The sequence below is a fragment of the Aquila chrysaetos genome, chromosome 22, assembly GCF_900496995.4.
Source record: "Aquila chrysaetos chrysaetos chromosome 22, bAquChr1.4, whole genome shotgun sequence".
NCBI lineage: Eukaryota > Metazoa > Chordata > Aves > Accipitriformes > Accipitridae > Aquila > Aquila chrysaetos.
Window position 1 is genome coordinate 9417692 of NC_044025.1, and position 22850 is coordinate 9440541.

General features: G+C 40.0%; 1 protein-coding gene and 1 long non-coding RNA gene across 2 annotated transcripts in view; one reads left to right on the top strand and one right to left on the bottom strand.

The window, feature by feature from the left end:
• The window catches only part of LOC121232535, a 36476-nt gene that overhangs the window by 9616 nt on the left and 4010 nt on the right, over window positions 1–22850 (bottom strand). Inside the window, exon 2 of the long non-coding RNA XR_005931152.1 lies at window positions 18744–18795. This is a non-coding gene — a long non-coding RNA (uncharacterized LOC121232535). The remainder of the gene's footprint in view (window positions 1–18743; window positions 18796–22850) is intronic.
• Window positions 6743–13451, top strand: LOC115334336 (ovomucoid-like). Its single transcript, XM_029998428.2, has 4 exons — window positions 6743–6857; window positions 8998–9017; window positions 11216–11343; window positions 11876–13451. Exons 1-4 carry the CDS (start codon window positions 6794–6796, stop codon window positions 11919–11921), a joined length of 258 nt encoding a protein of 85 aa, XP_029854288.1. The 5' UTR covers window positions 6743–6793; the 3' UTR covers window positions 11922–13451.

Here is a 22850-nt window from a genome sequence, read left to right on the forward strand (position 1 = left end):
TTGTGATCTTTTAAGAAATATGGTTAATATCACTCTTCACTTCCTACCAGAATATTATACACTACTTCTGAGCCAATGTTTGTAGGGAGAAGTAATATTCCTGATCAATGCTGCCAAATTCATGGCCTGTAAAACTGTACAGGACAACACAAACAAGTGAGGTCTGTTAGTCAGCAGTCTCTTCTAAATCCTCTTCTGCAGGCTAAGAAGTGATTGTTTCTTTTGCAGTCTAAGAGTACATTGAAGTTCACTGGCCTTTGTGGTCAGGAGGTTTGCAACTGAAACCGGGCTGACATATATCTTGAGGTCTTTGAGGTTTCTCTCTAATACTATTGGTATAGTGTTCAGAATTAGTAGGACCTTCCTGTTCTTCAGATATCTGGGTTGAAACCCTGGCACCATTGAAACCAAACATTGAAACCTCTCATTAACTTGATTCAGCCTAGTTTTCATTCTGAGGCTAAATTTACAAGTATTCTGACAAAGACTATATTGATCTATTACCTTTAGAGGAATATGCCTTTCTGTACCATGATCCCATAAGGTGCGTGAAACCTCCCTACAGGAAACTTTTCTGGCATAGATCATGAGGTAATGAGGAGCTGGTAGAGAGGAAAGTTATTGTCTAAGATTCTTCAGAAAAATAACAAAGCACAGCTTGAAACTGTCTCTTTTTCTGTAGAAATCGTTAACTGTAAGATGGCTGCTCTCTAAGACATAAAGTTGGTTTCAGTCCTTGATTGTCCATTTCCTGGGCCTTAAGTGCCTCTGAATATCTGCTCTAGAAATTGTCAGACAGTCTCCCATCTCTGAGAAACTCTGTAGATTGTATAAAAAGGTGATAATATCACAGCACAAATATTCATTATGGTGGCTCCATACGCTGGAGATAATTTCCTAACATACTCCATCCAGTCAAGAAAATAATAGTTGATGTATCAGCTAATCATTGTACTTCTCTCTTAATTCCTCTCCTTGTTGCACTGCAAATAATCTGGAAACCTTGTTATAAATGTCACAATGCATGGACTCAATCAGGGTGCACAATGTACAAAACTGCCCCCCCAAAACCTTTAGATTGCAAAATGAAAGCTTCTGAAATAACACAATGATAGAACTAAGTTTACTCCTGAGGCCCCTATGAATGAGAGTCATTAATCACATAGGGACATAATAGATCTTCTACTGGACGGACCCCTGTCTTACTTGGTGACCCACCGTTCTCTGGGCAGTGGCAGCTCCTCCAGCTTTCTATTCATACTCATCATTCAACATGTGGCTTTAGGTTTTGCCTACCACACCTCCCTGAATCTGCACTGAACAGAGACTGACTAATTCCCTCCAGGGCTTTTTGTGGGTGCTCCTCATCCTAAAGTATGCTTTACAAATAGTTGGTGTACTTAATGAGGCACTAATAGGTTGCAGTCCTCTAAGTGCTTCAGCCATTAGAACTGGGTAAGCAGGCACCTGATAACAGCAAAAGGAAAAAAAAAGGCTTATGTCTAATTAGAAGTTCTGTGAGAGAACACATATTAGATTTCAGGTCCAAATGCTTCATATCCACCCCTCCTTCCATGTTGACCTTCATCTTTTCCCAATTCTTCATAAGTTGTAGCTTCTCTTTTATAAAAGTTATAATACTTTTAATAGAGGCAAAACCAATACGTGTCCCCTAACCTTGTTCAGAGACATGAAAAAAACTAAGAAACCTTTCCTCAAATATTTCAGTTGAACCGACTTCAGTGTGACAGAAATTCAAAGTGCTAAACATCTGGAAATTACATCTTAAAATATGAAATAGAAGGCAATTTTAAATAAGTCCTATTTGATGCTCACTGCCCAATTCATTCAGTGTTTAGCTGTTAATGCCTGTTTTGCATATATCTGTAAAGAATCAAGTCATTCAGAAATGTCAATGGTATGACACTAAGTAACTCAAAGGATTCACAAGCTAGTTGCACAACAGTAGGTCTCACAGCCTTGTAATTTATCTTAAAGAGATTAGAAGACACAAAGAAAAAGAATAAATATCAGCTCCAGCCTTTGCAGAGAGTCATGGTGTTGTTTTTTTTTTTTTTTTTTTACTTTCTAAAATAACATATGAAACCTTCAGCTGGGATCTGTCCCAGCTTGATACCTACAATTTTAAAGAAAGGCTCCTTTGATCTTTCTTAAGGTGTGGAAAACTTCAGGCAAATACCCAAGTGTTTTGGCACAGTTGGATGCCTTAAGAAATACCTCATTTAGTTCTAAAATCTTCCATTGAGCAAGACTTTAAAAGTCTGATACATTAATTGCAGGGGTGGACAACCCTAACCACCCACACAGAATAAAATTGAAGGAGCCTGTGTACTGGGTTGTGTATAAACATGCACTGGAATCACTAAGAGGTCTGAACTCCCACTCATGACCATATCAGTATCTGTCTTGGCTTGTACATTCTTCCCAGATATACATGTGAGAATATGTTTTTCAGCTATTCCATGTGCCATTTTTTCAGCACTGTTGATGTCCTCAATGTGAGGTACTCCATCATATGAATGGGAACAAGCTACTGCCCATCAATGCTTTCTGGAATGCAGCCACATAACATCCTCCCATGCAGAATAAAGGAGGCACTTAACTAATGATGTGCTGCAGCAGCATATTTGGCATAACATTTGTGCTCCATTTGGGGCTCCAAAAATAAAAGCAATATATCAATAATTGTGACAAATGTTCTCACTCAGAAAAATATGCATTAATATTTTCTCAGATGTAACAGGCCCATTAAAGTGAATAAACATTTGTTCATCAAGTAATTGCTTTTTCTTCTTCAAAATAACAATTGGGAGAGGTAAGCAGTTGGGGAAAGACAAGACACAATGATAAAAGTCAGAAACTCTCGGAGGCCCACAGTTAACATACATGTATTCAAACAGTACCTCCCAGCTCAATGGAAACCAGTACAAGTTTACTGATGAGGCCAAAATTTCACTCATAATTTTTCAATCCAAACAGAGTATTTACCATAAATTTCAGAATGTTTTAGCTATGGTAAAGAGGCCTTAGTTATCCAACTCTGGGAAGCAGCTATTATTAAACAGATCTCAACACTTGTTTTCCAACAAACAATGTTTTTTTCAAGTAGCTAAAATCAATTCAATGTTCTCCTCTATTGTCTGCTTTGTCAAGTCTAGAAATGTTAACTCATAAGGACAAATATAATATGCTACAAAGTCCCATAGCAACTGACTGCCAGCAACAGTTGTCATTCACCTATGAGAAACACAGAATCAGTTCGGGTTGGAATGGACCACGTCACCTGGTTCCCCACATCCCCGTCCCACCACCAGACCATGGCCAGTTTAGAACAGATCCATTTTTTAGTCTCCAATAATCGCTCTGGGCAACTTGTTCTGATGCTTGATTACTCTCATTGTGAAATTTGTTTTCCTCACATCTAATTGGAATTTCTCTTGCTGCAATTTGCACTATTCTATCTCTTCCTTTTGCTGTGCACCTCTGAGAAGAGTCTGGCTCTTGTCTTCTCTGTAGGCCCCTACAAAGTAGCTGAAGACAACAATGAGACTTTGCCTTCTTTCTTCAAACTGAACAAACCACTTCTCTCAATCTTTCCTAGTATGACATGTGCCTCATCCCTCTAAACATCTTGGTGGTCCTTTGCTGGATTTGATCCAGTATTTCAGTGTCTTTCTTGTGCTGGGGAGCCCAGAACTGTACACAGAACTCCATATGCAGCCTCATAAGAGCTGAACAGGGGGAAACAATGATGGTTTTGACTTGATAATTACATTCTTACTAATACAGCCCACTATGCAGAACTGGACTTGTTCACTATAGGGGCAAACCACTGACTCATGTTCAGCTTGTCCACCGAGAGAAGAACCACTCTACTCTCCTCTCAATCTGCCACTGAATGTTCTTGAAGACAGCACTCTGACCTAAACAAACCTGTGGCCTACCTGAGGATGACAGGTCTCAGGTTGTCAGACCAGCTCCGTATGAAGACTACCAGGGCAAACAACAAGCCTCTGCAAGTCTTGGCAGAAAGGCACCTCAGATGAACCATTTTTTCAGTCAATGAGTGACTATTTCCTCCAGTTGACTAATGTGAATTCTGCCCATTCTTAAAGCTATGCATATAGATACAGAGGTACTTCAATATCCTTTTAAATTGCAAAAAAATGCTTTGTGGCATTGCTTTTTACCAAATTTCATTTTGAGATTCTGCATATGAGTGTTACCTCACAGCAGAAAGTGAAACAGATTCTTGCTTTCTGTGTATGGCATTTTTCTTCTCAAAGCTTCAAGACAGCTTTGAAATTTCAAAATACAAAGATCTCCAGAACTTCGGCTGACCCCTGCTATGCCTCGCTTGTAGTGAGTAGCTATTTGCACACCCCACAATATGTCACAGTTTCTCATCAGAACTGTATCCCTCCTACCTGAGTGGTCTGGGCAAGCCCTAAAAAGCTTAAGGTCCACTGCTCAGAAAATGAATCTTCATTTGATTCAAAAGCCCTAATCAAAACACCTAAACATTACCAGAAAGAAAACATTCACACCATGACTTTCCTGCTATGGGGCATAGAATAAGCATCAGGAATCCTTTCAATAGCAAGCTGATTTTCAAATGCTAAGAAAAATCAGATACAAAATCTGCCTCCCTCATTAGGCCCCTCCAACCTCCAAAAGTCCTGTCTTCCTTTCTACACTAGTCCTCAGAAAATCTTCCTACATCAACTCAGAAGACTGCAAACAGATATTTATATTCTTTATATTCTTCTGCTAGAGGGATGGGATGGATACTGAGGTTGCATCAGACAGTACACTCTGTAGCACCGTATTAGGCAAGAGAGTGTAACTAAAGTGGCAGATTTCCTCATACCAGTGTCAAGGAACCTACATGTTCTGTCAAGCTGCAGCTGTAGAGTTTCAAGATATCCTCAAGAGGCTTGTTTGCTCAAAACTATTCAGACTAGGACTACCCTCTGCGTTGTTTTGGGTTTTGCTCTTGTTGCCTAGTGTTGGTAATTGTCCATCAACCAATGAACGTGTCCCAAATATTCTCCATGACTTTATGCATGCTCTATGCTAGGCTCTTCAGAGAAGTTTTGGGCTTTCCAGAACAAAAATTTCACTGACATCCCAAAGCAGCAGAATCCAGACCAACACAAATTTAAATCACAGCATGTCTTTTGTGATCTTCACCTCACATCAATATGCATAGATGTCCAATTTAAGAACAAAAAAAAATTTAAAATAAAATCACTGAAGTAAGGGTGTTTAAAAAAAAAAAAATCTACAGGCCTCCACCTCAAACCAGATCTTTACCTATCCTGGAACTGGAATTTGATGGCATCTATATTTTTTTATCCCATTAAGTGATGAGAAATTAACCATTTATTCATAACCTACATTCTTTAAAGACAAGATGATCTGTATCCCTCTTGGGGTGAGTTAGTGGGGCCCAAGGTCTACTTGACCTATTACAACCTTTTCTGTAAGAACTTTCAGTCCCTCTGTCTTAGTGAAATTAGCATATATGACCCTAACTCCTGCATGGGGAAAAAGCCCCAGCCTTCCTTGCAATGTAGGGAAGGTGATCACTGAAATACTGTGAATTGTAATGGTGTGCAGGGATCTTTCATATTAGATAATTTGCACATCTGCACTGTAAATTGCTAAAAAGAAGGCAGTTCTGGAAGGATGGGTTCAAACAAAACTATAGGCTCAAAACTCCACATTACTTTGAACTTTGTGAAAATTAAGACTCAGATGTGAGTTTCCCATCATGACTCTACCCCCGGTCTCTATAATAAAAGCCAGAAAATCATGCCTATTGATTAAGTCACTAACACACTGGTATGTTGGATTTGTTTAAAGAATCTCACATGATATGATACCTGTTGGGTTGGAAATAGCAACAAAGGAGAAGATGGGCAGACAGGAGGATCTTCTCCATATATCGATGACAGCAAACTAGGCAGTAACTCGGCACGATGCACAATGGTTGTGAACTCATCACTTCTCTTTGCTAGGCAGTGCAATGCAGTATCTTTGCTCCTGCCACAAAGCATTGTTTCTGATCTCTAAACTAGTGGAACTTTAAAGGCAGAAGAACACTGAAAGACTGGGGTATCTTCTGGGTTGTGTGTGAAGGTGAGGATATTCATGTGAAACATAGACTTTTCCAAGCAGCAACTACTACCACAGAGCAGTCTGAAAGCTCAGTGCAACCAGCATCGCCTCTATCCACAGCTAGTGACAAGGGTCTCCAAAATTTCAAGAGAATAGGAATTAAGCATTTCAGCTCTACTGGTATGAATCTTTTGGCATGCACCCAGTAAGAATTATTTCTTTCTCCAGTAATTGTGTTCAGCTCTAAGGGTCAATATGGCAATAGCAGAACAGCAATAAGTAACCACCTTACTGAGTCACTCATTGAACTTGCTAATGGAGATGAAACAGTTAATTAGGCAAGGGGATTAGCTAAAGTACAATACATCTCCTTTATCAACACAATCCATGCTGTGACGCTCATCTTTGTCCTGTACTTATGACCTTCATGTTGTACAGAAGACATTCTTATTGATACTACCCATGGGCAACACCTTCTTCTAATTACCTTCTCTACAAGGGGGATTTCATCATCAGGGTTCCTGCTCTTTGTGCGTGCATATATATATATATATATATATCTGCTCTCACAGATACATGAATACACATTTAAGCTAAGTGTACCGCACTACTTAGACCACAGATTGGCTGTGAAACAAGTCAAGAACCCATGTCTGCCATGAAGATAACAGGCGCCTTTGTGCTCTTCGCCCTGGCAGTTCTTTGCTTAGCAAGTGAGTAACCTTTACTTCCTGATATATTATATTTCTAATGTTCAAACACTGCAAGCTTCTCAGTCTACTGGGATAGTAAAGCAATGGTTGCTGGACTTGGGTGGCAGAAAGCAAGTGAAATTTTATGCTTGTGTACTATTTAGCAAGCAATATTGCACCAGCTTTACAGTTGCCAACTTGAGCAAATGAAACCTATTCCTTGATGATGGCATGAATCAGACCTGTATTCTGCATTGTAACTAAAAAGTGAACTGTAAAGCCTCAGGACTAAAGCAGGTTTTTACTACATCTGAGCAGGGAGCTTGGACCTGATGAGGTCCTTCTCCTGACAAACTGAGCAAGCAGGAGACAGCTGATTATGCACAGGCCACATAACATGGCTGTGAATAACCTCTTTATGATGTTAGTTTGCCAGGCTGGAGAGAGCTTTGAGGTGCAGGTTGCTCTATGGTAAAATAGGCAGCTGGCAGGAAATTCTTGAGCCTTCACTTGGTAATTGTTTTTTTTAACACAACATTGCAATAAAAAAAAGGAAGAGATAGAAAAATAAGTACATTTAGAATAACTGAAAGAGGAGAGTCCAAATCTTCTCTGCTAGTAGTATAGCAGTTCAATAGTATTATGAACGTTAAAGAAGCAAAATGATGAAAAAGTTAAAACAAAACCAAAATTAGGAAACAAAATAATCTGTTTCCATTTTGAATAGCTCTGAAAAGTTTACTTTGAAAATTGTCTCTAAAATCAAAATTATTATGAAAAAAGTCCATTTCAGTGAAATGGCCACTTTTGGTAGAAACTGTTCTTTCAAACAGTGTTTCATTAACTGCAGAAAAATAAATAAATACTGCTTTCATAAGAATTCCAGCAAATCCTCTCCTTGAACTTTCTACTTTATCTTGTCTGCATTAAAATTTCATGGATCAATACCTTCTGAGTCACATCTTTTTTGCATTCACTCCCAAATACATACTGGCTACTAAAAGGTTACCAGAGAAAAAATAACATGTTTTTGTGGAAGTGTGTTAAATCTGACCCGATTCCAGAATAATGAAAACTCAGTCAAACTTTGGGTGACATAGACTGAAACTTGACATGGAACATTATTTATGCTAGTTTTCTTTACCTTGGACAACTTTATTTGATGAGAAGATGTAAATAGCTCCATGAAAGGAAGTTTCAGTGGTAAGCTTAATGGCTTTAAAGATCAAAAAAAGCTACACTGAGTCAGAAAGACAATTGCTAGAGCTGTATTGCCTTTTGTATCATAATATATTTTCTTCCTGCTCCTTCTATACAGAAGCCTCTGCCTGATAACTTTTATCCCTTGGAAGCCACAGAATGACGATTACAGGACAGGAGAAGAACAAAATACATTCCTAAAGAAAGTAACAAATGTGTCACCATAATGGAGACATGCCAATGTTACTTGATTACTTTCTGGGAGGCGTAATTATCATTGTTTTGAAGGAGCTTTTTGAAGCCCCACCTGAGAACAGGGCTCCCAGATTAGATGCCATTTGTATACAAAATAGGAGCCAATCCTTCTGCCAAATAGTTTAGAATCCATACCAACCACCAAGGGAAAACACTTTTTAAAGTGGTATTATGATCCAAATTGCATTATCATTATTATATATATTTAGTATAATATTTTAATGAAGATATTTTCCTTATTATTGACAGAAAATCAAAGTATAAAAGGACCATGTGTTTTGCCTACAGCCACATACGATTTTCTTTTTATAAACTTGGGAATTAAAACCCAGTCATGCTTAACAACTAGTTCATCCTAAACAGACTAGCTATTGAACATAATATTGGCTCCTGGGTCTTCAATCTTTTTCTGGTGAAAAGGGGAACGAACAATAGCCTCCATTCCCTCCCACAACAAAGACTATGCTAGTTGCTAACACAGATTTCTAAGGTAACACAACAACACAATAAGGTCCACTTGTTAAATAGGTTCTGACACCTGTATCTTATTAAACACTGAAAAACTATGTCAGTATTTACTTTCAAGGAGGTAAGAGATTTAGTATTGCTGGAAGGGCTGGTACTAATGAAATCATCCCAGTTACAAACTGAATGTTTATCAACAGTTTTTTTTATTTTATCTTTTGTTATTCTGTTTCTACTGCAGATGCTGCCAAAGCGAATGAGGTGAGTAATTTTATCCTTTACTTCTGGATAAAAATATATAGTTTGTAGCAACATGAAGTCAGAAAAAAACACATTAAACATTAATTAAATGCTGCCAAAGTATTGAGATTTCAGAGAGAAATCCCTGAGTTTGAGATATGTGGTTTCCATACAGTTGCCCTGACAACTTCCAGATGTTTTTACCTGTAATGCATTCTGGGCAAGAAATTGGGCAAGGCTAAATTTTAAGTCAGAGAAATCAAGTTGGTTTTTTATTTTTTTTTATATTTATCTGGTGATGACACTATAAGGCTTTCTCGGTGACTTTCAGATCCTAAATCATGTACCTAGAAATTTTAATTTCTCCCTGACTATGCTGGAGTGTCCATCCTGGGGTCAACCTCTGAAGGAAATGAGGTACCAAGCAATAAAAATCCTTACTTGGATGAGCAGAGACAAGCCCTTTTGCAGTCCAGTAGACAGTAGCCGGGAGTGGAAATTCACACACACACAGCTGGTCCCGTACTAGCACGACATATACAGCCTCTGATGCCTAAAACTACACCAAGACATAAATACTTTTCCAGGAAGAGCATGTTCCACTCTCCATACCAAACTAAGTGTCTTTCCCATTTTGCCAGCTGTTACACATACACATATGGGGCAAATTCATCTAGTTTCTAGCTTTTTTATTAGCTGGCCCTTGCCTCTCACAAGTTGCAACCAAACTCTCACAAGTTTTAAAAGCTTAAAAATGATAAGTTACAAGCTACAGAGATTCCCTTCCATGCCACTGCCTCTGCTGGGTTATGTTGTGGAAACCTGTCAGCTATATCAGGTCTCTGACCTGCTTTTGCAATTGGGGCTAGGTGTGCTGCCTCCTGCTTTCCAGCCACAGAGTGAAATGTGTGAGCAGCCAGGGCTTTGGAGGAGAGGGAAAGGACCAAATGAAGGAAAAACCTAGGTAAACTAACATCCCGTATGTTGGGGTTTTTTTAATGGGACACTGGATTCAAGCCCATAATACCCAAAAGAGTGATCGGCTAATGACTCTTTTTGCCAGTGGAGATCTCTCACTCTGTGCTGAGCCACAGAGCAGGGGCTGGGCTGCTGAAGGGGCTGACCACATACAGCTCCTCACTTCACCCACCTGCAGACCCTGGGCAATGACTAGCATAAACCCAATCATACCATCTGTAATAAATTCCAGGGTTTGGCTGAAGTAATACTCCTGTCCTTCACTAAGAGTTGGAATGAAGGGGAAAAAAACCAGGCCATAACAAGAGAACAGCAAGACTAGGTTCTGTTTTAAATATATACATTTATGATACATATTTTGGTTAGATATTCAGAAAGGATAAGCTCCAGTCATAATGTCTCTCCAAAGACTGATATGCTTCAAATTGTCACTAGACTAGCAGCAAAAAGAGCTGCACCAATTTGAGTTACAAAGGCACCTATAAGGACAGGTGATTTCCTAGGCAAGCAAACCCTAGGCTTTTGAGGATGACAAACAGCACATTAAATAGAATATATGCACTGCACAAGGAACTCCTTGCTTGTCAAATACCCGGAATGACATTCACTTGACAGGAGAAGATTGAGCTCCAAAACGAGGACAGGAGCACTTTCAGTCATTTCTTCTATTAGTTTGTACTCCCATTTTCATATATAAGTCTGTAATCAATACAGTCCCACTATCAGATGAGAGCCTTTCAACAATTTCTTTTCATGCTAATACTTAAATAGGACTTTACTTAATTCTGTCTGGGCAGATCCGTTCACCAGCATAAAAAGCATCAAGAGCTGATACTTGTGCAATAAAGAGACAGAAACCCTTCACATCCTTAAGAACTAATCTCACCTGAATTTACTGACAATTGTAATCAGGTAGAAAAAAATATTAAGACTCAACTTTTCTGTAGATGGAAAAGGAGCCGTGTTTTTTTCCAGTGACGGTAATGTTATTCAGATAGATAGCAAAGTCCCTAAAGGTGCTCAGTACCTGACATGGGTAGCACCACACACATTTCTGTCAGAAGGGACATTTCTTTTTTGACGCTTAGGCTCAGCTAATATAGGTGGTGGACCCCCATTGACTGTGCTGCTCTTGAGCAGCTGACAGGCTTGTCCAAAAATTTAATACATTCATTATTTCTGTAGATGAATGGAGAATGTGAGAAAGATGGATTCAGATAAAAATGATACTGTATTTGCAGGTAGACTGCAGCGAATACAAGAGGTTAGAGAGAGGAAGACCTATTTACTGCGAAAGACTCTATCAACCTTTTTGTGGCTCTGATGGGAAAACATATAACAACAAATGTTCTTTCTGCAAAGCAGTCCTGTAAGTACAATACTACATAACTACTCCTGAATAAACCAAAATCTGAGACGAGCTGAGTTATCTGGTATTTACATTCCACCTAAATGCTATCATTTTTTTCAGGGTTGCTACTCCTCTGCTTCTTTGTTTAATCTTTATAGACAAATTGTTTCTCCCACCATAAGGTCCAATAGATCTAAACAAATAAGCTTGATATTTGTGTGAGCAACTTCCTATTCTAGCAGAAACTGTAGAAGTCGGACAGTAAAGAGAAGAGTCCAATGAGCAACATGGGGCTAACAAGGCATCTAGACCCAAGTCAGGTCATAAGAATAAGAATTCAAAAGTGGTACCAGAAATACCTTGCTTTTTATGGGTAAAACATGTAATTTTTAAAAGAAAATTCTTTACAGATCAATGTCTTCTTGTCTGCTACAAACGTTTATAGTGTATTCTCTGTTAGCAAGTTGTTAGCTGAGAACTTCAGAGAGATTTTAGTGCATAAAGTTATGCTTGCTGTCTGCAATGTCTATGTCCTTCCTTTCCTTTGCAGGAGAAGTAGAGGTGCCTTACATATGAAGCAAGCAGGGGTATGCTGAATGAATTCTGCATGACAGAGAAGAGTGCTGAGAACAGCTTTACACTGCCGTATCACAATCTCTTAATTTCATTCATCCTGCCTGTTCTGATGATGGTGAACAAGGCACAAAGTAGCTTTTCAGCTGTGCTCTGTCATTTGCTGCTTCTCTCTGCTCCAGAGTGTTGGGATTGACACTTCTGTCCTCCCTGCAAAGCACTTCCTCGGGATTCTCGGGAGCATTCCCATTTCTGTAGCAAGTTCGTTTTCACACGAGCCCTTCATTATATATTTGTCTCCACGGTTTAAGTTCAAATCTTCTGACAATGCCACCTGATCTTAGTGGACACAAGTCAGTGCAGGCATTGCCTCCATTTTCCTTGTTGGTGAAGTGTTTTCTTTCATTTTCCCAGAAACTTTTGCCAGATACTTTTTTTTTTTTTTCCAAAGGCTTCAGCTTTCCTAGGCAGTGCTTTGACTCTTCCAGTTTTGTAGCTAAATTTTAAATGCTCATTTTTCTGCTAACTTTGTACAATTTTGATTCATGTATGTTGTTTAGCTACTTAGTCTGCATGTTTATTAAAATAAACGTTGACTCTTTTTTTTTTCCCCGTGGTGACCTTTCTAGAGAATAAGTTTATTGCATCTATTATTCACAAATGAGATTTCACAAGTTACAGAAAATAATCGTAGAGCAGGAGCTAGGGCCAGAGGCAAAAGAAACAAAGCCTGGAAGACAAAAGTTGTCTTCCACTAGATGGCCTCATGTTACTGTAATTTACCCTACAATGTGGCTCTTTTTTCCTTCAAATGAAACAACTCTGGTAAATTGTAAGACTGTGTAAGCTTCATAGCAGTGTCTCTGTTAAATCCTGTCATTTAAATGTGATCATTAATGATTTTCTACAGTCTGATAAATTGGCAGCTTTCAGACCTGAAGAAATTTCTGTTCTGTTCTTACAACCTTATTATCTTTATTTTTAAGATAGTTTATGTCTTTTACACTTGAATAGTCAGTTAACGGAATACATTTTCCCAGAATTAAAACTTATGAATGACTGACTTTACTGGGCTTACACATGAAGAAAATTTTGGAACTGGAATGTGGGTATCATTTCTGTCTGGTACTGTAGTTGGGCTAGAGTAAGACTCGTACTTCAAAAGAATGGAAAATGAGGAAAGAAGCTCATGTCCTTGCCTTTGAAGGCAAGACAGCAAAAAGCCTAGCCATTCCACTGCTGGCTAAATGTCACTGTAGCATCAGGCAGACTGCATTCTGTAATGGAAGGACCAAGAGGATTTTTTGGTCCACAGTGTTAGTATGTGCTCTTCCTCCTGGCAGAGGCGAGAACATCACCCTCATTCCCTGTAGAGGAGAAGAGGCTGTTGGACTTTGTGATGCTGATTACCAATCAGAGAAAGAGTCTTTCACAGGCTACTTTTTTACCAAGGAATTAAACAGTGCCAGGACACAGCTGTGAGCACTGGAACACCATCATCTTTACTTGGAAATTGTTAGCATGGCCCTGCCGTGATCCTGTCTTGGATAGCAGTAGCTACTGAATGTTATGTAAATCTTGGCCAGATGGATTTTTTTAACATTATTATATGCTTTTCCCAGTCACTGGTGTGTCCCATGAAACCACAGATAGCAGAACAGGAGCCTAGGGACTGTTTTTGGGATGGAGTGGTGTTTATTCCTCACTGTGGAGGAATAAAGACTCCTTCAGACTCCTTTCTAAGGGACAGTGGTGCTCTTACTACATCAAAAACCTGCTCAACACTCTGGATCACTCAAAGGCCACTGAAACTGATGGGAGGCTACCTGTGACCTTGGCTTTAACTCCCTTCTTTCAGAAAGGAGAAAATGGGCATGTTGTTTTCTAGATGATGCATAAGCAGAAGATACTCACTTTGATGTTCTATTGAGGTTATCAGTTTAGAACAACAGTTTTAGCCAAGTGGCAGGATAAAATCGGAAGCTTAAACATTGAGACTAATGAAGATGGATGAAGAGTTTCTGCATAGACCACAGCCCACTTCTCTTTGTAACTGAAGGCAGGATTAATTAGCATCTTCACATGTCAAAGGACTGACTACTGCTCTGAATGCCAGATCACACAAGTATGTGAGGAACATAAAGCTCCTAGAGCAAGGACTGTGGTCACTTTCTTCCTCCCAGACTGTGTTACTGCTTGGTGTATTTCTCTCAATAAACTCAGATTTTCTGTATGGTGTGGGTAGGGAGAAGTGGTGGAGGAGCTCATCTCCAGGGGCCATGTTCTTCAGGAAACAGAAAAAACACAGTTCATTAAGAGCAAGCATTGTAGTTCCCTACAATGCCAACTCACTGATGTTATTCCAGAAAAGCTGGCAGAACAGATCACATTTATATTCTTCATCTTCACACTCTGTTAACAAAGGCTTAGTTAATAAAGGCTATTTCCATGAAACCAAATGTTCATTTCATAGTTGAAAAAAGAGAGCCTCAACAGACAGTAACCAGGTTTCTATCAGATATATTTCTTTATTTAGTCCCTCTATCATTAACATTTTCTGATTGTGGGAAGTTTACGTTACTATGAACTATGTTCTGATGGATATGTTTAAAATAATTACTTCATGAGACTGTCCCAACTGTTGAAGCAAGTTATCAGAATGGCACATTTTCAAATGTAATTTACACTCATGGTTGCTTTGGAAAGCAGACCTTCCTTCTACATTAGTGAAGAATGGATGCAACAAATCACAGATAATGAAAGTTGTCATGCTCAAGCATTTTCAGATGGTGGCAGTGGCAGCACCATGGGCAGATAGGTGAATATCAAACAGAACCAATGAACAATGTTTTAACATGATACAGGAATCTACGAGAGATCAACACATATAGACTAGAGTTTAACATCCCATAAGATCTCTTGCGTTCAACTCTTCCTCTCCATTAGCCCACACCTTGACCCCGAAAAGGGAAAGGGAAGACAGAAGGTAGATAGACAATACTGGAGATGAACATATCAAATGCTGAGAAGCAATGGAATTCAAGTCAAAGAGGATTATTTTTTATGGAAAGTAAAATACATTATCACAACAAGGGAAGTTAAAGGTGAAATGTAACAAATACTACAAATCTTAGGAAAAAATGAGAGGAAACCTTCAGGAGAAAAAAGCTCAGGGAAGATTTTAAAGCAGGAAGCTGGAGAGCACTTGTCCATTCCTTCTCCTCGTTATTGTCTCAGGCTTACTTTAGTGCACAAACCAGAACAATATAATCTTTGCCAATTTGTAAGGACGCATCTGTTAGCTGAAAAAATCTGTAGTGAAACACACATTGACCATGCTGCCTTCTTTCTTTTCCCATGATTGCTTGGTGGAGAAGACTCCATGCATTCAGCTAAGCCATGTACTCAAGAATCCTGCAGGCTAACTGAAACACTAATAAGGGGTTAGGTACAGATGGCATTTTTCTCTTCTTTTCTCTTCTCTTCTCTTCTCTTCTCTTCTCTATGAAATAAAGAGGCTGGAGATTCTTGTAATTCTAACACAAACAAAGTAATGTTGACTTTTTTAGTGGTTTATATGGTTATCTTCCCACTCTCTTTCAACCCAGCATGAACTTCTGTGACTAAATGATGGAGAACACTAGAATGGTGGCATATATTATGAAAATACTGAAGTAAAATGGCATTAGAGTTTTTTTCTATTTTTCTCTGGCCAAAGATAGGGACATTACCTACCATTGAAATATTTTCTAAAAAACTATCAGAGTTTAGTGAAGTTGCCATGTCTTGAAGTTACAGGTGAAACAGCTGACTAGAAAAGCATTGCAATAAAAATCCTCCATTGGGTCACCAGACTATTCAGATACTTTCAATGCATTTTTAGTTTCTTCTTTAGCTAGACTGCTCGCATTAGCACCTCCGGCATTAATTAGATATGTTGCTCGTAAAGACATAAATTGTAAATCTTTATTAAGGTAATAAGAAACTGTTGGTTAGAACCACAAGTGCTCATGACCTCTGGCACAAGAACAGCAAGACTTAAGGGCTGTGTGCATGGGCTGGTGAAAGAGGCTAGTCAGATGGCTCTGACTATTATCTTTTGGATTAGGACATGTATTAGCATGAGGATGTAGGCTGGTACTGCAACTAAAGATAAATCAGTGGCAGCAAAAAGTCTGCCAGTATGGAATGTTGCTGCTCATCAGCTGGAGTTGTTTCCTGTTAAAAGAGACAAGCTAAGAAAGGTAAGGAATCTAATTCTCTTAGTATTGAATGAGAGAGATTAATAGAGGACGTTGGCAGAAAATTCTTCTGTCTATCCTAAGAGACAGACTAAAGCCACCACTATCATGAATTCTGTTTATCCAGAAAGCAGGTCCCAGCGATTAGGCAGTAGGAATGCAAATGAGCAAGGTAAGATTGTAAAAGTTTCTCATAGCTCAAAGGCTTGTGGCTCTGGACAGTCAACCTAAAAGAATTCTCACAACAGGTCATCTTGCCCTGAATGTGTCTTGACTGAGAAAGATCAAAATGAGAAAGCAAAGATCAAACTGAGAAAACAAAGCCAAACTCTGATGTTTCATCATGATGTCAGAAAATCCAGCAGACAATTTGGGGGTATTTTCTGCCGTCCAGCTTGGCTTGTTATAGCCTAAGTGGATATTCATACCATCTGCTTTAGTTATTGAGATTTTTTAACTGACTGTGTTTGTGGACCAAACCTAAGATACGAAGTTTCCTATACAGCCAATGCACATCCACAAAGGCAATTGAAAGCCCTGTAAGTTAGAGGTCTGAAATAGTCCACCACAGACCCCTGCATCTACCACAGACCCCTGGGACTCTAATTTGTTTCTGATAATTTCTGACACGAAATGGTAGACAAGAGCAGCTGGAGAGCAATATTTTCCAACATGGAGTGCTTGTGCTTTTTATCAGCTCTTGCTAGCATCATGTGCTGGCCCATAGCTGCAGATAACGCTGAGAAGCATACCAGCTTTTGCCACACACCAGAGCAAAGAACATGATTTGCAAATTGCTGTAAATGACATCTGAAGAAAATGCTGAAGTGGCTGGACAATCTGGACAGTCAAGTTTGTGTGATGGAGCAATGACATAGAAATATGGGGAAGGAAAATTGTGCGTAGCTTGAGTGAGCTGATGAAACATCCTCAGATCCTGTTTGCTAGAAAATAAAACAGAGGTAGCCAGATATTGGCATTGGATGGAAAAATAGAACAGATCTCCTTGTACTCTTTGAGGATTAGAGTTTTCAAAACTCTGCACTGTAAAGGTAATCGTATATCGTTGATGTATCTATTTATATGTGGAGGAGAAGGAAGGGCTTTCACAGTAAGGTCTTACGACATTTTCTTTTTCGCTTCTATGACAAGAGGTGATGAAACACAGGCCTGAAAAACAGATGGGTTGGATTCCCGAAAAAGAAAATGCCAGTGCTATAATAAAGCTACTTTACTTGTCCATAAAGCCTGCACTGGATTTTCTGATATTGTTGTTACTGTCATTTTCTGATACTGTTTTGCTGTCATTGTTCTAGCACGTAAGTACAGTCAATGAAGAGCACTGGTGCTCCACATGCTCAATATAAGAAATGGACCCTGCCCCTAAGACCTCAGAGATTGACCTGGAAAGCAAACTGTTGAGGGGGAATGTAGCCACTTTGATCAAAGCCTCTTACACATCAGACATGTATGGGTGAGCCAGAATCAACATCCAGGACTCCTAACTCCTACACTAGCAATTACCTTCTTAAAGACATCAAGGGCAAGATGAAAAATTGCCAGCTGTGCTCTACAGTTGCTATTGCATAAATCATTCTTTAGATCAGACCAGAATCCCACGTCTCTGGATTGAAGATAATACCAGGTGACTGACTGGTGAATTATAATGGAATATAATTCACATTCAGCTGGCTTCATTATGGTGTATCAGTGTCTGGTCAGCCTGGAGAGCTGCATTCTAACCCTGCTCTGAAACCAGTGTGATACTGCTCAGGCTGTTTACACTAAATAGCTCAAAGGTTATTTCATGCTTGTTGAGTGTTTCTAGTTACTACAGTTATTCGGTGTTTCTGAATCTTTTAATAATACTAAGTATTTGGAAAAAAACAGGCCCTTAGTGTCACAACTTAGAGAATGTAAGCAGAAGACATTTGCAACTATTTGATCTTAAGATCATAAGGTCATACTCCATAAGAGTCTGTAACTTGTGGCTGCAAAGGGAACTGGTGAAAAAAAAAGTCACCACTGAAATATCAATGAAGTTCCCAACACTTAGCACTCTTTCTTTCAGCCATGTCTCAAGAAGAAGGCATCTCGAAAGCTTAAGTTTTTATTGAATATGCATTTTCATGGTAATCTCTTGCTTTGGAACATTCTTCACCTGGCTCCAATATAAAAAAATACATGGGAGAGGACCAAAAGCAGGTCTTGTGCTAACGGAATGGGTAAACAACCAAGATACGGTGCTAAATTAACTCTGATCACATTATATGTAAGCTTAGAAAAAGATAGAAAAAATAATTTTTCCTATCAGATTAGACACCTTTAACAGTAAAGGAGATTGGAATGCTATCCCATTACTTTTGCACAAAACATGCAGACTCCCACATGCTCTGTTTAAACAGACATGTTGCCCTCTCTCCCCAAAGCTTTAAAAATAACAATGCAGGACATCAGAGTACCAAAGCTATGTATTTCAGTAATAAGCAACAATCAACACACATATAGTATATTAACCAAGGAGCAGGAAAAGAAACTGGGGACTGAGGAAATACAGATTTTTTAAAAGAACAAATGGTTATAGCATTCTACATATTCACTTACAAGAGAGGGTCCTCTTCTGAGTTCAACAAGCCACATGGAGCAAAATATGTATCTGTCATGAAAAACAAAACAAAACAAAAAGTCATGACGATTGTCAAGAAATGTGAGACAGACAGACTTGCCTAGGAATCTTTCCCCAAAAGGCTATTCCAACCATTCTCTGTGGCATGGAGCTCATTATCTCTAGTTTTTTTCTGTTCTGTTTAGGCTTTCATACTTCATCTATCACCATGACAACTCTAATCATTGTCTCACTTTTTTTTCTCCAATTCAACCGAGGCAACCATCAATGTAAAACAAAATAGACTAATACTAAAGTGAATTGAAATGAAATGAACTCTGATATTCTTCAGAGAACACTATTCAAACTTACCATCCTTACTTGTGCTAATGTACCTGATGACTTTTGGTTTTTTGGACTAACGCCTGAACAAATTCCATATATAGATTTTTGGCTGCTTTCTTCCCCTTTCCTCAGTTTCAAATATTACAGATTTCCTCGCAAAAATCATTAAAGAAGCAAAATTTCCTCTCTGTTTTGCAGAAGATAAATGGACCATAATCAAAACAACTGAAGTCTGATAACAGTTGGGTTCTGGGATTCAGTTCCTTGAGGAATTGGGAAACTGAGGCAGTAACAATCTTCCTCAGGAATCACTCAGAAGGAGGCATGATCAAATTCAAATAGGAATCCAAACTGTGCATCTATCTCTCCTTGGACAACTCATAAGCATGTAACAAGATTTTTCAACTTCTGTATTACAGCTTTGACAGTTTGGACAATTTCTAGTAATGCAAAGCTTTGTATGCAAGTTATATACACCATGAGTTACATGAATTAACTTATCAACTGTCCATAAAGGGCTATTTTTTCAATTCTGTGGGACGTGAGGTGTGTTAAACTATTGAGACACAAGCAAACATATAGAGATACATATTTAAAAACTGAAAAACTGAAAAGAGCTAAAAAATTTTATTTCCCTTTGTCCTGGTTTTGGCTGGTATAGTGTTATGTTTTGGGTTCAGTATGAGAAGAATGTTGATAACACACTGATGTTTTCAGTTGTTGCTAAGTAGAGTTTAGACTAAGTCAAGGCTTTTTCCTTCAGCTTCTCATGCCCAGCCAGCAAGAAGGCTGGAGGGGCACAAGGAGTTGGGAGGGGACACAGCCAGGACTGCTGACCCAAACTGGCCAGACAGATATTCCATACCATGTGACATCATGCCCAGTATATAAACTGGGGAGGGCAGTTGGCCTAGGAGGGATCGCTGCTCGGGAACTAACTGGGCATTGGTCGGCAGGTGGTGAGCAATTGCATTGCACATCACTTGTTTTGTATATTCCAATCCTTTAATTATTATTGCTACTGTTATCATTATTAGTTTCTTCCTTTCTGTTCTACTAAACTGTTCTTATCTCAACCCACAAGTTTTACTTTTTTTTTCCCAATTCTCTCCCCCATCCTACTGGGGGGAGGGAGTGAGTGAGCAGCTGTGTGGTGCTTAGTTACCGGCTGGGGTTAAACCACGACACCCTTCTTAATTGGATTTTAAAAATCCAGCACAAGATGGTCACAGGCATCACTAATTATGCAGCTTTCCCCTTGTTAGGCCTAGATATTTTCAGATATAGCAGGAAATCAGAATGCAACAGCTATAAGCCTGACAGTTCTAGTATCTCATTCCCAAAGGTTAATGATTCCTCAAAGAACAGCAGCCCCCCCTAGACAGAGAAGTATATCACATAAACCTTATGCTAATTTAGCCAAGCTGTGACCATGTTCCTTTCAGACCTCCCAGAAGCAGCACCTGAAGGTAGAGGAACGTGGGCATGGGGAAGACTGTTTTTTTCCATCCATGCCACTGAGGTGCCACCTCCTGGGAGAAGCACAGCACATCTGCAGCTGCTGGCCTCCCACCAGCACACCTCTACCCTTTCTGAGCACAGCTGGGAGGAAGATGATTTCATGTGACACAGAGCGTAATAAAAGAAGGACATGTTTGTTTCTGCTGCTGTATCCACTCTGGTGGCTGATTTCACTCCTGCAGTGAACAAGACCATCATTGCAAGGACTGAAGCTGCATTACTTCCATAGACTACACTTCAGTGTGACTTTACAGGAGGGCTTAAGGATTTCGATAGGGAAGGACTCACACCCTTCCAAACAGGGGAATGACAAAACAAGTGAGTTCCCTCCCCGTTCCCAACAAGTGTTGCATTATAGCTCATGGTGGCCCCAGCCCTCACCTGTCTCCCACAATGAGTAGGACCCCAGTTTAATTCCAGCTTTGAAGGCCCTCAGCTCCCTACCCCAATCCTAACCCTAACTGACCTGAAGCAGGGGGCTGCGAATTTCTTTCCAGATCTCAACTCCAAACATATATTTAACTATAGCTCCCTTCTGAATCCAATGCTTATTGCAGCTTTCCTGTCTGAAGGGAGGACACAGTTTCCCTTGCTCCCTTTGTAAATCTGTGAAATAACAGAGTATCACCCCTGTACCCACTGCCTTTCACCCCATGCCCCCCTGAGGAAAAAGTGCAGACACTGAGATGCTGTACTATTTGATTTTTTGAAAGATACCTTTGTGCTGGTTTTGGCTGGGATAGAGTTGATTTTCTTCACGGTAGCTGGTATGGGGCTATGTTTTGGATTTGTGCTGGAAACAGTGTTGATAATGCCGAGATGTTTTCGTTACTGCTCAGCAGTACTTACACAGAGTCAAGGCCTTTTCTGCTTCTCACCCCATCCAACCAGCAAGGAGACTGGGGGGACACAAGGAATTCGGAAGGGGGACAGCCGGGACAGCTGACCCCAACTGACCCAAGGGATATTCCAGACCATAGGACGTCATGCTCAGCATATAAATTGGGGGAAGAAGAAGGAAGGAGGGGTACATTCAGCATGATGGCGTTTGTCTTCCCAAGTAACTGTTACATGTGATGGAGCCTTGCTTTCCTGGAGATGGCTGAACACCTGCCTGCCCATGGGAAGTGGTGAATGAATTCCTTGTTTTGCTTTGCTTCCACATGCAGCTTTTGCTTTACCTATTAAACTGTCTTCATCTCAGCCCCAGAGTTTTCTCACTTTTACCCTTCTGATTCTCTCCCCCATCCCACTGTGAGGGAGGTGAGTGAGCGGCTGCGTGGTGCTTGGTTGCTGGCTGGGGTTAAACCCTGACAACCTTACTAAGAATTTATTATATTTCTGGAGGCTGTTTTTATTTTTGAACTCTGTCTTGCAGCACAGCCTCTTAGGCCTGTTGTTTTAACAGACTCTGCACCCTCTTAAAGGAGAGGAGAGGTGCATTGCTGACTGTTAGCAGACCGCACCTCTCAATGCCACCAGCACATTCTGCCACAAAGGACTCCCCGTAATCCTCCCACAAACAGGCAAAATCGGATAACCCTTGTCACTTGTGTGAAATTAAACAGCCAAGCAATGCCTCCATGTTTTTAAGCAACCAAAGGATGTTATGTGGCTATTCTGAACATGCTCCCCGGGCAGCTAAACTGTCTCTTTCTTGCTGGAGGAAATCACAACAGCTTCCATCAGCCAGGTGTATTGGGTCTGGCTGAGACGGAGTTAATACTCCCCATAGCAGCCCTCGTAGTGCTGTGCTCTGCATCAGTAGCTAGAAAGGTGTTGATAACACACCAGTGTTCTGGCTACTGCTGAGCAGTGCTGGCACAGCATCAAGGCTGTCTCTCCAACATTTTTGCCCCCGCCTCAATGGCAGGCTGGGGCAGGGCAAGATCTTGGGAGGGGACATAACCAGGACAGCTGACCTAAACTAACCAAACAGATATTCCATACCATATGATGTCAGTTCAGATATAAAAGCTAAGTAAAGGGAGACAGAAGGGGGGCATTTTTGTCTTCCGGAGCAACCACTACGCGTACTGAAGCCCTGCTTCCCAGGAAGTGGCCAGACATCGCCTGCTGATGGGAAGTAGAGAATAATATAATTTGTTTTAATTTGCTTTCGCGCGCGACCTTTGCTTTCACTTTATTAAACTGTCCTTATCTTGACCCACGAGCCTTTTGTTATATTTTCTCCCCCCTGTCCAGCTGAGAAGGGAGAGTGATAGAGCGGCTTTGGTGGG